Raw genomic sequence first — 15967 nt, 5'->3', positions numbered from 1 at the left:
CACGTAGACCTGATTAATGAGAAGCTGTGCAGGAGAAACAGGTCCATTTGGGCATGTGTGCCCAACATGCATTGGACATGCACTGAATAAATTTCACTGAGATTACCTAGCTAGCAAGTCCCTGGGCAGAGGATTTGAACTCCAGGCTACCTCATTCCAAGAACCATGCTCTTGCTTCTATACTGTAGAGTTTCCAGCTTCTTGTTGCCACAGAGAGGGTGCAAGTGCATTCTAGTTCTAAGCATTCTAAAGGTTATACAAAGGTTATCGATACCCTGTATTCCCAGGTATTTTATAGGCATTGGATGTATTTTATCCGTGGAGGCAGTGCCCTTTAGGTTGATCCCCTTGGCCACATGCTGGACAAGCATGGAAGATTCCATGGAACAGAACATTTTATATTTCTATACTCTATGAATTGGCCTCTTTGACTTGCCTGGTGTGAGGTGGGCTCCTTCAGATCTTCATCCAGATCCACACCAACTCTGTTAAAGAAATGAGAAAACTGGTAAGAGCCTTGCTGCAGATGAGACGCAACAGTTTTGTGTGGCAGATCACTGGAACCAAATATGATACAGATCAAAGGAAAGGTTTGGCAGAAAACCATCCTACCTCTCCCTGAATCAAAAGAACCTCAAATGCATTCGTGTCAAAATGAGAACTTGTACAGCTGGGCCTCAGCACAGCTAGTGAGACTGAGCACCAACTCCTATTCCTCACTGCTGTCTCTCAATAACAGTAGGAGCCTGAGAATGTCCACAGCCCTGAAAATAGAGATCCTGGAGGAAAGGCCACCTGCTATCCCTGCAGGACTCATTGACCAAACTGCTCCCGGAATGTGGGGGCTGGGTTGGAGCAGGCTCCTGGAGACAGAAAAGAACAGGCCTTTGTCCAGATGCTCACCAAAGCTGCCAGTAGAGAGGATTCAGGGTTCTGGGGCCTGAGGCTTAAACAATTTGACGTGGGGGCCTCTTTTTAAAAGAGCCTGTAATACGGTGTATCTGGGTGGCTCAGTTGGTTGAGCGTCTGATTTCGGCTCAGGTCAAGATCTCATGGTTTGTGGGTTCGAGCCCCATGATGGGCTCTGTGCTGACAGCTTGGAGCCTAGAGCCTACTTTGGATTCTGTGTCTCCCCTTCTCTCTGCTCCTCCCCTGCTCACGCTCTTTCTGTCTCTCAAAATAGATAAACAGTAAAAAAAGAAAAAAGGAAAAAATTAATACAAAAATATGACCACAAAATTAGGTATGGAAATGACTTTTGGGAAAGAAAAAGTAAATTACAAAACGTTTCATGATTTAAAAATCTGACAAATGCAACAGACGTTTCAAAATCCATAAAATAATTAATACTCGAATTAACTGCCTAACACACTTTTAAAATAACTTTTTCCTCTGTAAGTTTTGCCTCCATACTTTGATACTTTCTTTATATGGCAATGATTTTGTACAAGAGAGAATAGGAAGATAAGGTTAGCCTTTCCTCTAACACGATCGATCGAAATTATTGATAATTGGGAGGCACTAAAGCATGCCTGCTTACAGACATGCCAGCTGTGTGCAGTGCTGCTACATATTAATGCCCTGAAAACACAAGATTTCTGGTAAATTTCATTTTGTGCAATTCCCATAAACAAAGCACAGTGGGCTTGTCAGTGTATATACTGCGTCATCGAATATATTCCTGAATTCTGTTTTGATGGGGGCACCAATGAGAACGGAATCCTCCACTTGGAATTTTACACATCTCATAATTGGAAGAATTTTCCACAGACTAGCTTCAGGCTCAGGACATTTCAAGCCTTGTTTTTCTACAACTGCCCACAGACTTCTGAAGCCTGGTGCTGTAGGACATATTCAACTTTGATTCAGCCTTGTGGCACTATTCTTATAAGCCATTCCTGCACTGGGATGGCCAGCCATGACTTGCCCATGCACAGAAGTGACTGCAGACCACACAAACATATCCTACTAAATATAAACTAAATGCATTCCCAACTCAGCTTCCCCTGAGTCGGATCCCCCAAATGCCCACTCCAGGGCCAATAGACCAGAGGAGAGGTATGACTGAGGGGAAACTGTAGTGGAAAGAGTCATCAAACCCCACTGTGGTTAAAATATATTCCTTTTGCAAATCTTGCAAAAACATAGGACCATGGGAACACAATGCTGGGTTTCTTCCCAGGGCCTCGAAAGGGCCAGAGCAGTTGAGGGTCCTGGAGTTTGAACTTCCTCTGCTCCAGAGTGGGCCTCTGTCTGTCTGGAGGCAGGCTGGGAAGACTAGGGGAGGACTAGGGGGAGCAGCTCAGGGCCTCAGACATCCCACCCAAGCTCCACCAGCACCTGTCCTGTGAATGCCTCAATTCCTAGAGCTTTGAGGTCTTCCCTTTTAACTCCTACCCCTGAAAACACTTCTTTAGCCCCCTTGCCATTCTGTTCTCCAGGTGGAGGAGGGGAAAGCAGGGTGAGGAGCCAGCAGCTGGCAGGTGTGCTGTCCAGTGAAAGGAAAGCAGCGCAGAGATAGCTTATTTAAAATACTTCTGATGCTTCAAAAAATCACTGTCTTCTGGCAATGAATAGCCTCTTCTTTCTAAACCAGGGAGCAAAATGGGTAGCTATTTATTGTATGTGGAACTGAGAAGAGCCTCTGGTAGGGACTAACCTTTGATTTTCTTAGAGTAGAAAGATCTCTTTTATCTATTTGAAGTCAGATGGAGAGAAGGAATGAGAAAAGAGGGAATGAGAAAGGAGGGAGGGATAGGGGTCAGGGAGGAGAGACAAGTAGGGATGAGGAAAGAAGAGAGGGAGAGTCACCCTGTGGCCTAATGGGTAAGGCATTGGCTTCCCAAAGAAAGAAGGGAGGAAGGAGGCAGTGCATGGGGAGGGAGGCAGGGGGAGAGAAGTCCTGGGGAGGAGAGGAGCAGGAGAAGGGGCAAGGAGGGTGGAAGGCTAGGAGAGGTGAGAGACAGGGAGGAAATGAGGAAGGGGTAGGGAGAAAGAGTGAAGGGGGAGCTAGGGCCTGGCCTTCCAAGGTGGGTCCAGACAGTGACGCTGTGGTGCAGATGGCCTGGGTCCAACCTCTGTGAACAGTGAGGGACAGGTGTGGAGACACCCTGGCCCCCCGCCTCATGATGCCAGGCCACATTCAAAGCTCTGATGGCTCTGAGCTCTCTGGCTGATGCTGAGGACCCCTAGGAGGCTTTATTTCTGGGTAAGCCTAGATCCCCCTTCTCCCTGTCCCCCTCCTCAATGGACTACCTGGCACCTATCTAGGCTATGAATTGAACTGGGGGTCCCAAAGTTCCCATTGCCGCATCTATTTAGGGCCTTTTCCTGGTTCCCTGTCTAGAAAACTCAAGAGGACAGAAATCGAATTTCACAAGAAACCCAATAAGGTTTCTTGTTTGAGGCAGTACTAAGGTTTTCCATGAAAACTTGAGTTTTCCTTTCCAGCAGCAATCAAAGCAGACGTTTCTAGTTTCAATTATTCCAGCAGCCAGATGGAGCTGAGGAATGATGGCAGCAGATTAAGTTCTTTGGTTTTATGTGAGACTCAGTGAGAAGCATCTCAGAGGCCTGAGAAATGCTGTTCTACTGGGAGCAAGAACAATGCTTCCTCCCTCCTCCCATTTCATGGAAGGCCAAAGTCTGCCCCTGGGGCCAGGCCTGTGGCCCTTTTTGGCCTTCAGCAGACTAAACATCTCCCGTGGCTTGAGGAAAGAGAAACTCTATATAAGTTCTTTCTTCCCTCTTGGGGCAGCTGTGGCCCTGTCCTCAGAGAGTGTGCAGTTTGGCAGGTTTAATTAGAAAAATCTAAAACATTTACTGTAATTTATGTGTTATGAAGGGAAGTCACATAAGAACAATATCTTCCTCTCTTGATTTTACCTCATTTGATAAAAACCCTGCTAAAATACATTACCTGGCTCCCTGCCTCCTTAAACAGAATGTGATGGGGATACTTGGATCTTTCCTGGAAGTCCCAGCACCACCACCGGCCCCATAAAGTGTAATACTCGCTGTGTTATAATGATTTCCAAGCACTATATGAACCTCTTTATGCCCACATTAAATGGTCTCTGGCTACTATTCTTTCTCTTTTAAAAATTCTTATATCTGCCAGTTAGATTGCCTAGATTTCCTGCCTGCAACAATATATTAGCAGATGGTACCTTTTAATTTAGTACGGGACTGATTGCTTGATAGTCAAATTTAATACATTTTTTCAAGTTTACAACACACAGATATGCACACATACACAACAAAACAATAAAACTGAAATGTTATAGAAGCGATTACAGTAAAACACAGTTGTTCCCTGCCCCACTCTCTGCCCTACTTCCACAGACCAAGTCCCCATTGCCTCTGAGGGCAATTTTCTACCTTTTCTCTACTGAGATAAATATACTGATATCAGCACGTGTGGCACGTTCACACAGCATCCCCAGGGTTACGCAAACATGCCAGCTGCATCTGTGTCTCTTACTCTCTTGTTCAAGAGAGCAAGTCAGAGTGTCAAAGTGACATTCTGCTAGGGTTAACTTTGAATCCACTCACTTTTAGGTATAAAAGATCATTTACACACTATGGGTTTGAGAAACTAATAGAAAGAAGACACCATGGCACACAGCTTGTAGTGGTATGTGTGTTTATAGCAGCTCCCCAGGTGAGAGATCACAGGTGTATGGCACGCATCTTTCCTGTGGTATCAAGCCCCCTTTCTGTTCATCTGATCCGGATACAGTGCCCCAGGGTTGGTAACCGGACCTGTCCTTATTTCTGAGCATTACCCAAAATGGTCCCTGAGCTGTGGCCCCACCAGATCTGCCAGTGCGTCTCCCATCGATTGAATCCCCTCCCTCTAATCTCCAGCGTGGCAACCACTGGGTACCTGTCATGCACTACCTCCTTTCCTGAACGTTCCACTACAGTCCCTAATCTTCTGATCACCACCATGAACCATCCATCTTGTTTCCCTACCTTGTTTCAGATTCCCCATCACTGTCTGCTTTCATTGACTTGGACTGTAAGTAGCTTTGTACCTCCAACTCTGATCTCTGCTCGCAGACTGAACCCTTTCTGTAGCACCTGTGATCATCTTGCTCTGGCTACTGCAACCCTAGCCCACCTTGTGTTCACCTGTCTGGTTCTACCTGCCAGTGCTCTTCATGATATATCAGCCCTAGCTGGAATCCCAGGACTCACAACTACCCTGTGGTTGCTGAGGTGTCACTGAAGCCCAGCTATTAAGAGCCTCTCACTGCTGTGTGACCTGCATCACTCACTGTGCTCTGGTTTCCTCATTACAATGGGGATAATAACAGAAGATACTCCCCAGACTTCTGGTGAGGATTCAATGAGAAAATATTTATAAAAGTGGTTAGCTTAGGACCTGGTACCTTAGGACCTGGTACCTGGTACCTGCTCTCAAGAGATGTTAGCAGCTATTGTCCATGTTATTGTTTTTATTATTATCAGTACTTAAAAAAAAATCCCTGAGGCCAATGCTCACTGCCATGCTCACTGCTCACTAATTTCAAGATCAAACCTTCTAGTCTCCAGCTCTGCAATGGACAACCCTTGAATATATTAGAGTAATACCTACAGTTGAGCCACAGAGATTTCAGAGGAAAATATTATTTTCATTTAAGGGGGGGGGCAAACTTCCAAGATTGGAATTTGTTTCAAATTTACTGGTAGGCTGTTGGAGTCAGAGGTCAAAGAAGGAAAGGAAGGTGTCTGAAGAGCAATGAGAAGAGAGGGTATGGGTAGAGCCAAGCAGAAAGAGCAGAGAGAAACAAGGTGAGAAGGAAGCACAATGTGATTACAAAGATTAGGTACAGGTGGTGGATACCTAACTGTAAAGGTGCATGCAACTGTAGAAAAGGGAAGCCAAGGGTGGATGATGAACAACCACACAGCCCCCAAAACATTTATGAAAATACAGTATAGAAAAATAAAGAACCAATAAGAGATTAAAAAGCAACTAAAAAGACTGACTGGTTAAAATTTTATACAATGTTTTGCATTCTTGATGTACCTTTTAATTTTAAGCAAGTTGAGTGCTGCCTCTATGGTATTCAAATGAAAATGAAAGTGAGCTTTGCACATATTCCCAGCTGTGCTCTCAAACATCTCACTCCGGGTTCCTCATTTACAATGAGCATCCAGCTCCATTTTCAGAGCAAAACACATCTCTGTACTACCATAATGCACTTCCCCTCCTATCGCGCCTCCATTCTTTGGCGAATTTTATTAGACATATTGAAATCTCAGGATGCTCCCATATCCAATCATGGTCCAAAAGAATGCTCCAAAGTTGGGTTTTTCTTGGAGGGGAAGCAAGGTGAGTAACTAACAAAAGGCTCACTTTTCCCATTAAAGTCAACAAAATCCATTCTGATCCTTATCACTTAGCACCTCCAGAAAGGCAGTGAAATATTACTAGGGCTTAGTCTTATTGTGTGAATCCCAATGGTCCTAGGTGCAATTTTGGTTCTTTTGAACCTCCTGCTGACAGGGGCTGGGTGGTGGGGGAGGAGATACGATTTTCTCTAAGAATTGTGTTTGATGACTAAGTGTAAAAAATGACATTTTCAGTAAGGGAAGAGTGACTGGGACAATGGAGGAGTCTTCAAGACACCCCCAGAGGTTTGGGGACTATTGTGTAGCTGGAAGAACATCACACAGGGGCCAAAATCTGGTACCACCCAGAATCACCACCCCCATCCTATATCACTTGAGTAAATATTAGTGGAGCTTGTGTATGACCCAAATTAATCTAATTAATCACTCATACATTTTATATTTGTTTTGGGGAAATAAGAAAATGAACTAAAGTAAATGAAAAAACTCACCTTGGTTCATTTTGCTATTTCAATGTGGCACAATAGTTAGGAGTTGGGAGTGTGGAGCCAGGCTATATGAGTTCAAATCTCATTTCTATCATTTACTAATTTATAACTTAGGGACAAATAACTTAACCCCTCTAAATCTCAGTTTTCTTCGTTATGAATGGAGTTAAGTATATATCTACACTATGGACTAATATAAGGATAAAATGAGTTAATACATATAAAGTGTGTAAAATATTGACTGCTACCTACAAAGCTCTCATGAAACATTAGCTAATGTTCTTATTGTTCTTGTTATTAATAGGAAAAAAATTGATGTATCCTACATTGAATGATAAATATAATATAGGTTAGGGTTGAGAATAGATATCCTATAAATGACATATGCTAGGATATAAGGGGGAATGACAGGATTCCTGCCATCAGCGGTCCAAGATCTAATAGGGAGACAGACACTGGAAACAAAGAGCTATGGTACAGTGAAATAAGCATTGTACACAGAGTTATTTGAACACACAACAAATAGCCCAACCAAGACGGGATATAGAGAGGTTGGGTACATTTCACAGAGGAGTAGGGTATTGAAAAGTGAATGCTGTATAAGTGCTGACACTAAGCTTTTTGACTGTAGTGTGAGTGACTGACATCAAGCTTTTGTTTACTGAGGCATCCATTTCAAAGTACATCCATCTTGAATAAACACACTGCCAGCTGTATGATACAGCTACTAGCTAAACAACCAGATAGGGAATTCAGCTGTCCCACTCATAAAATTTCCTCTTTCAGAAAAGCCCTGGGTAACCTAGATGACTGACCACTTGAGTGATCCCACTTCTGATTTCCCACACCCTAATTCCTGCTCTTTGCTTTACATTAGCCACTAAAGAGTGAACAAGTGAACACCTAGATACCCCACCCTTGGACCTTAATAAAGGCAGAGGTCCAGGTCCATGCCCTTTCTCTCTGTGTGCCCACAACCTTGCTGCATGGCCTCAAGCATGCCAAGTATATACTGTCCAGGACTCATGATAATAAATCTCATTCCTCAAAGTTCCCTGATGGTTTTTGCTGAAGTGTAGGCATCTTGTAATCATGATGAAAACCACAAGGGCTGGTCCAGCCACAACATTGGCCCTGGTGGAGAAAATGTCTGTGGGATCTTCTCTATGAGTAATACAGCCAGGTGTGTGCCTCAGGCATTCCTAGCCCATAGCATCACTATCAATAGGCTTGGACCAACACAACAGAAAGGATAAGTTTAATGGTAAGTGAAAAGGAATTTGGGAGAGGGCACTCCAGGCTGAGGGCATAGCATGGACAAAGGCATAGAAGTTTAAAAGTACCAAGTAGGTTTGAGACATGGTAAATAGCACTGTATGGCTACACTACAAGCGTTACCTGTGATGAGGTGGGCAGGTGAGATCAGAAAGTAATTTCAGGACAATTAAAAAGGGCCTTGAATGCTATGCTAAGAAAGTGGTTTGTTGTTGTTGTTGTTTTTGCTTTTGTTTTTGTTTCCTATAGGCAGTAGAGGTTGAAATAGATTCATGTTCTAGAAAAATCACTAGTGGCAAAATTGTGATATTAAGAAACTGGAGGCATGAAGGTCATTTAGTAGTAGACTACTGAAATAGTCCACCCAAGAGTCCATTAGAGTTTAAAGGGAGAGAGTGTGGTGGAGAAGAGGTAGATTTGACAGATGTGTACTTGGAGGGGTGGTGGTAGCACATGAAAAACTGTGTAGTGAAGGAGAGGAAAGTATTGAAATGTTTCTGAGTTTCCTCTCAGGACACCAGAATTGTTTACCCCTAACATTAACCACATTATGGGAGAAGTAGGAGAGGGAATTTTCCCTGAGGTGCATCCTGTTAGAAAGTTGAAACAAGCTCAGAGTCAGTAGGGCCTGAGCAGATATATTGTGAGTGAAGCAAGGTCAGCTCTATATATTGTTATCAGCTCAAAAAAAAAAAAAAAAAAAATAGCCCCTCCCCTTTAAGAGTTTTGGCTGTTTGCTGTCTGAAGTGGAGGTTGAGACCAAACAGTAAAGTTCAAGGAATAAAGGAGGTATAACGGGTTTCAAGGTCAAGATCAGTGGACTAGGAATGTGAATGGAAGCTGGAAAAGGGTGTGTCACGTTTGGTATCTGCAGACAGTTTGGGCATCTTATTTACAGAGAGGCTGGTAGGAAAGAGGCTCAGGAGAGTAATTTATCATAACCTTGGAAAGAAGTGAACACTTTCTGAATGAAGTTTGTGGCAATAGATGTAGAAAATTTCGGTGTGGATTAATATGCACTACATGGGACAGTCCCATATGGGAGATGCCCAAATGTAGTCAATGCGGGCTCAGTATCAGGAAAAATAACAGCCCTTCACTCCTTGTTTGCTTTCAGACGAAGGATGAGGAATTATATCAGAGGTGTAATAGAGACTCTCTTGGCCAAAGACTGGGTAGAAGATTTTATACATCAGAAGACTGGTTTTAGAATACAAAGGTTAATGTGTACTGGGAGGCAACTGGAATTTCAAATTTGGGAAGTGACAAGATGACATATCTGCCAGTGAAGTGAAGGAAGAAAAGGAAGTTCCCCAGTTTGGGGACATGAAGCATGTGATATAATTGTGAACCCCTATTGAAGAGTAAGCTTCAAGCCTGGGGATGCTGCTGAGAGCAGAGCTTCCCCTCTGGGTTTCCACCAGTGCATGGACACTCTGTCATCTGTTGGTTCCCTGTATGTTCTCCTAGGTTGCACTTTCCCACACCTGGGACATGTCTGATTACCAAATTGAAAATGGCTAGATCAAGGGTTCACGTGCTGTCTTGGTGTCCAGAGGTTGTCCACATGACTTTTATTTTCTCCCAGAGATTATGGATGAGTCTTTATCAGGCTGACCAGAGTAAAGAAGGGTCTGGTCTCTCTTTAACTTTTTGCTGACACAGTTTACTGAAAATACTAGGGAACAGCTAACTAGAGGCATATAGCATAATCACCAGGAGTTAGATGCCCTGACTAGCTAGTTCCACCATTTACTCTGTGACTGTAGCCAAGAAGCTATGCCTCAGTTTCCTTTTCCATAAAATGGAATATGAATAGTAACTGTTCCAGGGTGCTTGTGAGAAAATGCACTCAAGGGGCTCAGCACAGGACTATAACTAGAAAGTACTCAGGAGCAGTAGCTGCTACTGTTATCGAGGTAATTGTTGATGTTGTGGTCATTGCTACTTAGGCCCTCTGGATGAAGATGTAACTGAATAACTCCATCATCACAGTTATGTTTTACCTTTCCTCACCTGAGCTTAAAGTAGGTTTTCCTTGTGATTCGGGTTCCAGTGAAGGCTTATTTACAGTGTAAAGACAGATTAGAGTAGGTGTGCTCTGGATGTGTGGATGAGCTGTGGGGCCAGTGTTTGTAATGTCTGACAATTTAGAAATACATTTGGGAATATGTAAGTATGCTGGAAAAATTATGTTCTTTGAGAAATAAACACCAATAAACAAGTACATGTCACAGACACAAATGCAGATCTACGTCCTGTTCTTTAAGTCTGGCAAGACTTCCTCTGAGCTTGGAGTACTTAGTTCTGCCAAGATGTAAGCTAATTTCAGGCTACAGATAACAGTCAACCATAACCTGGATTGAGACTGAATTCTCAGACTAATTTCTTTTGACCTAAACCACAAGCACACTGACATCCTTTGGTGGGAAGACAGATACAATAGCTTATCAAGTCATCTGGACTTTCTGCCCTAAGGCTTCACTCACGGTGCCCTGCTTGGGCAATTAGGGATTTATCAGAGCCAAGGGCACATTCCCCAGAAGAGCTATCCTTTCAAGTGGATTAGCTTGTTTAAATTCTCATATGTTACCCGGTGGAGCATATTCTCGATGTCAAACTGAAGACTATGGGGAAAACAAGACATTTTATTACTGAATATGAGGTTGTTACAGGAGTCTGCTTTCTACGTTGGTATGAAACTAAAAGTGGTTGAAAATATCCCAGACTGTTAAGGGTCTGAATGAGAAGCAGAAAACTTAAAACCTAGAAACTGATGTGGTTTTGGAGTGATGGGGATTCGGAGCTGAGGGTCAAGAAAGAATTCTTGAGACATCTTTTGGTGCAAAAAAAGGTGATTTTATTAAAGCATGGGACAGGACCTGTGGGCAGGAAGAGCTGCTCCGGACTGTGAAGAGAGACTGATCATATACTTGGGAGCTGGGAATGGTAAAGTCAAAGGGAAGTTTCCAAAGGGACTTTCATATGCTAAAGAAGACTCAAGGATACTGGAGGCCTAGCTAGTCTCAAGCGGAAGGTTGTTTTTCCACCTAGCAAAGCATTAACATGAAGACAGTAGGAAGTTTTCCTGGAGAAATGTTATACTCAGCCAGCCTCAAGTATTTGTCAGTGGGCTGCAGGTTATAAGGAAATTTAATTTTATCTGCCATCTCCTTGTGCCTCTGTTGCCCACATCATAAACTGTTGTGGTTACTTCTCAAATGGCTCATATGACAGTATCAAAAGTGCATCTCCTTGTCTCACTCAACACCATTCCAAGCTATTAAGAACTCCAGGTGTTCCCTATCAAAATAACACCAGCATTCTTCACAGAGCTAGAACAAATAATCCTAAAATTTGTATGGAACCAGAAAAGACCCGGAATAGCCAAAGCAATCTTGAAAAAGAAAACCAAAGCAGGAGACATCACAATCCCAGACTTCAAGCTATACTACAAAGCTGTAATCATCAAGACAGTATGGTACTGGCACAAGAACAGACACTCAGTTCAATGGAACAGAATAGAGAACCCAGAAATGGACGCACGAATGTATGGCCAACTGATCTTTGACAAAGCAGGAAAGACTATCTAATGGAATAAAGACAGTCTTCTTCAGCAAGTAGTGCTGGGAAAACTAGACAGTGACATGCAGAAGAATGAACCTGGACTGCTTTCTTACACCAGACACAAAGATAAACTCAAAATGGATGAAAGACCTAAATGTAAGACAGGAAGCCATCAAAATCCTCGAGGAGAAAGCAGGCAAAAACCTCTTTGATCTTGGCCGCAGCAACTTCTTACTCAACATGTCTCCAGAGACAAGGGAAAAAAAAAGCAAAAATGAACTATTGGGACCTCATCAAAATAAAAAGCTTCTGCACAGCGAAGGAAACAATCAGCAAAACTAAAAGGCAACCGACAGAATGGGAGAAGATATTTGCAAATGACATATCAGACAAAGGGTTAGCATCCAAAATCTATAAAGAACTGATAAAACTCAATACCCAAAAAACAAATAACCCAGTGAAGAAATGGGCAACAGACATGCATAGACACCTCTCCAAAGAAGACCTCCAGATGGCCAACCGACACATGAGAAAATGCTCAACATCACTCATCATCAGGGAAATACAAATCAAAACCATAATAAGATACCACCTTACACCTGTCAGAATGGCTAACATTAACAACTCAGGCAACAACAGATGTTGGCCAGGATGTGGAGAAAGAGGATCTCTTTTGCATTGTTGGTGGCAATGCAAGCTGGTACAGCCACTCTGGAAAACAGTAGGGAGGTTCCTCAAAAAACTAAAAATAGAACTACCCTATGACCCAGCAACTGCACTACTAGGCATTTATCCAAGGGATACAGGTGTGCTGTTTTGAAGGGACACATGCACCCCCATGTTTATAGCAGCACTATAAACAATAGCCAAAGTATGGAAAGAGCCCAAACGTCCATCGATGGATGAATGGATAATGAAGATGTGGTATATATGTACAATGGAGTATTACTCGGCAATGAAAAAGAATGAAATCTTGCCATTTGTAACTATGTGGATGGAACTGGAAGGCATTATGCTAAGTGAAATTAGTCAGAGAAAGACAAAAATCATATGACTTCACTCATATGAGGACTTTAAGAGACAAAACAGATGAACATAAGGGAAGGGAAACAAAAATAATATAAAAACAGGGTGGGAGACAAAACAGAAGAGACTCATACATATGGAGAACAAACTAAGGGTTACTGGAGGGGTTGTCGGAGGAGGGATGGGCTAAATGGGTAAGGGCACTAAGGAATCTACTCCTGAAATCATTGTTGCACTATATGATAACTAATTTGGATGTAAATTTAAAAAAATAAAAAATTGAATTAAAAAAAAAAAAAGAACTCCAGGTGTAATGGTGGCCTGATCCCAGCTCTCCATTAAAGAGCGTCCCTGGTATGCAATGTTGATCTGAAGTGCCGTCACTTTTTTTTAATATGAAATTTATTGTCAAACTGGTTTCCATACAACACCCAGTGCTCATCCCAACAGGTGCCCTCCTCAATGCCCATCACCCACCCTCACCTCCCTCCCACCCCCCATCAATCCTCAGTTTATTCTCAGTTTGTTTTTTTTAATTTTTTTTTAACGTTTATTATTTTTGAGACAGAGAGAGACAGAGCATGAACGAGGGAGGGTCAGAGAGAGAGGGAGACACAGAATCCGAAACAGGTTCCAGGCTCTGAGCTGTCAGCACAGAGCCCGATGCGGGGCTCGAACCCACGGACCTCGAGATCGTGACCTGAGCCGAAGTCGGACGCCCAACCGACTGAGCCACCCAGGCACCCCATCAGTTTTTAAGAGTCTCTTATGGTTTGGCTCTCTCCCTAAATTTTTTTTCCCCTTCCCCTCCCCCATGGTCTTCTGTTAAGTTTCTCAGGATCCACATAAGAGTGAAAACATATGGTATCTAGTTTTTCACATGTCCTGGCTTCAGTGGGAAGGGGCCTGGATGGGAATGTGTTATCTGGATGCAAGGAAGGTATTCTCTCCATGAGACATCATCTACAAAAACCAAGAATGAACTTTGACAATGAAAGTAAACACATGGAATGTACACTTAAGGAAACATAAAATTCTCTATGCAATCATTCAGGAGCAAAGGTGACTCAGCCAAAGTGAATGATGACTAGGAGACATTTAGGTGGAATAATGTCCTGGAGGTAATCCTAAAAGGATAACAAAACTTTGCAAAACTTGTGGATGTTTATCCACAGCACAAGTGATGAGAAAGGTACAATTCCAATACTTGGTTCTGAACTCTTCATCCCCAAATGACTTTACTTGTTAGTAGGGCAGGTAATCTACAAGTTGTTTTGAGAAGGCTACCTCCCCACATCATGACCTTCTATAATTTCTAATGCCTAAATTTCCTTAGCACTGGAAAAAGCTCTTCATTCGCCATCGAAGATTAGACCTAAAGGCAAAAAACTTGGGAGATGTAATATTCAGGGTTGTATTCATACAAGGTGCAAGGGAGTAGATCAGATTTATTCCTGAGAACAGAAAGAGGTGAGAACAAAATCCCAATGGCAAAAGGGCACCAAGAGTTTGAGAGAAGGCACCATGGAGCATGGGAGTTAGGGAGGCAGAAGGTAAAAAGGCAGCTGGAGATGTAAAATTATAATAGTAGCAGCCAGCATGTATTGAATGCTTATGGAGGGTTATAATATGCAGTAGGTAATATTCATGTATTATCTACAGCATATGGAGGTTGGGAAGAAGATCTGAAGTTGTCAATGTAACACTATACATTTTAGTAATTAAAAATAAAAAAATATATTACCCATTTGTGTAAGTTAGTCATTAAAAAGCACTTGCAACTGGGTTCTGCAATAATTTTTTACCAGTAAGTCTGTTGCTTCTGGCTATCTATCACCAACATCCTACAGATGGTAGAGAATTATTAACCACGTATACTTAAAACATGAAAAAATAGCCAAAGAAGATTGTTTCACCAACACTAATAAATCATTAAAATAGAAATTGAAATAGCTTTGGGATAAATAATGGTTGCCCACACCATTACTTTAGCCCACATTTGGAAATAGATTGTGATCCATAACCTCTACAAACAACTGAAATCTTACTCTCCTTTGGGGTGCTTACTTATCACTTTGGAAGGCCATGTGATGGCCTTTGGAAGGTTAACATGTGATGCTGTTAACAGTTAGTGCCCAACTTTGTCATAGACACCTATTTACTTTTTAAATAAAAACATCTTTTGTTTATTCCAAGAAAAGTTAAACCAGAAACACCAGTCTTAATGTTGCATTATCTTGCTTTTACCTAAAAATGAATAAATATCTTATTTTTAAAAGGGAAATTGACAGGGAGAGATAATGGGTAAGCTAGGAAGCTGATATTGCATGACTCATCAAAAGAGAAGAAAATAATTTTAGTTTCTTGCTGAGAGGGATTAAAAAGTACATCACTAGAAAAATAATGTTCTTTTCTGACCAAACCAGCTGCTATTAACAATGAGGCTGAGGCACAGGCTTGCATTCAGGCCTGTGTTAAAATGAAATTAAATGTTTAAACTCTAAAAAGGAAAAGACTTCATGGTTACTGCTATGCATCGAAAAATTGCACTTTTATTTCACAATGAAAAGGTTAAAATCAGGGGTGTGAGGGAAGAATTAATGAAAGTGCCATTGGGAAGAAGTTGTCTTAGAGCAGATGAGAAAGAGGAAGACGAAAGGAATGGGTAAAGATCTGCTATAAAACTGGTTTTCAAATTACCATGAAGATTGCAGAAAGTGCACAGCATGGGAACAGAATTAGCATCAATTTGGCAGAAAATGAAATAATGAGAGTTAAGTGAATGCTCATGGCCAATGCAATATTCAGGCCTTTCCAGTCGATCATACTGCAAGATCATGATAACAGCTTAAACAACTATTGCATATGAACTGATATTTTTCTTGACACCACACTCTCTAAGTCCTAAAAGTATGTATCAACTAGGATGGGTGAACTCTTTCATTAATTCCTTTCTTCCCTGACTTCTTTCATTCATTCATGAAATCATGGTTGAAGATATATCATGACCATTATTACATGCTAGATATTGTGATAGATATAAAAAAAATGTGTTAAAGTGGATACATCCTCAAAGTACTTACACTGAATTTCATCGAATCAAAGGTGCCATCAATTATAAAGCACACTATTACTTTATGTGTTTCTAAGAAGAAACATGCTGCTAATTGTATTTCTGACACCATTGACTACAAGACACATCTTGACTTTAGATATGTTAAGACGTGAAAAAATGTACTGTTGGAATC

The 15967-nt window shown here is 41.9% G+C and overlaps 1 protein-coding gene across 4 annotated transcripts in view; it reads right to left on the bottom strand.

Annotated features, from left to right (window-relative positions):
• SLC9A9 (solute carrier family 9 member A9) overlaps window positions 1-15967 on the bottom strand; it is a 703780-nt gene that overhangs the window by 115797 nt on the left and 572016 nt on the right. For all 4 annotated transcript variants that reach the window (XM_043595208.1, XM_043595207.1, XM_043595209.1 and 1 more), the window contains one exon: window positions 437-485. In XM_043595208.1, the coding sequence (XP_043451143.1) occupies window positions 437-485 (49 nt within the window). The remainder of the gene's footprint in view (window positions 1-436; window positions 486-15967) is intronic.

The sequence above is a fragment of the Prionailurus bengalensis genome, chromosome C2 (genome assembly GCF_016509475.1).
Source record: "Prionailurus bengalensis isolate Pbe53 chromosome C2, Fcat_Pben_1.1_paternal_pri, whole genome shotgun sequence".
Classification (NCBI taxonomy): Eukaryota; Metazoa; Chordata; class Mammalia; order Carnivora; family Felidae; genus Prionailurus; species Prionailurus bengalensis.
This window is presented reverse-complemented; position numbering and strand designations above follow the sequence as displayed.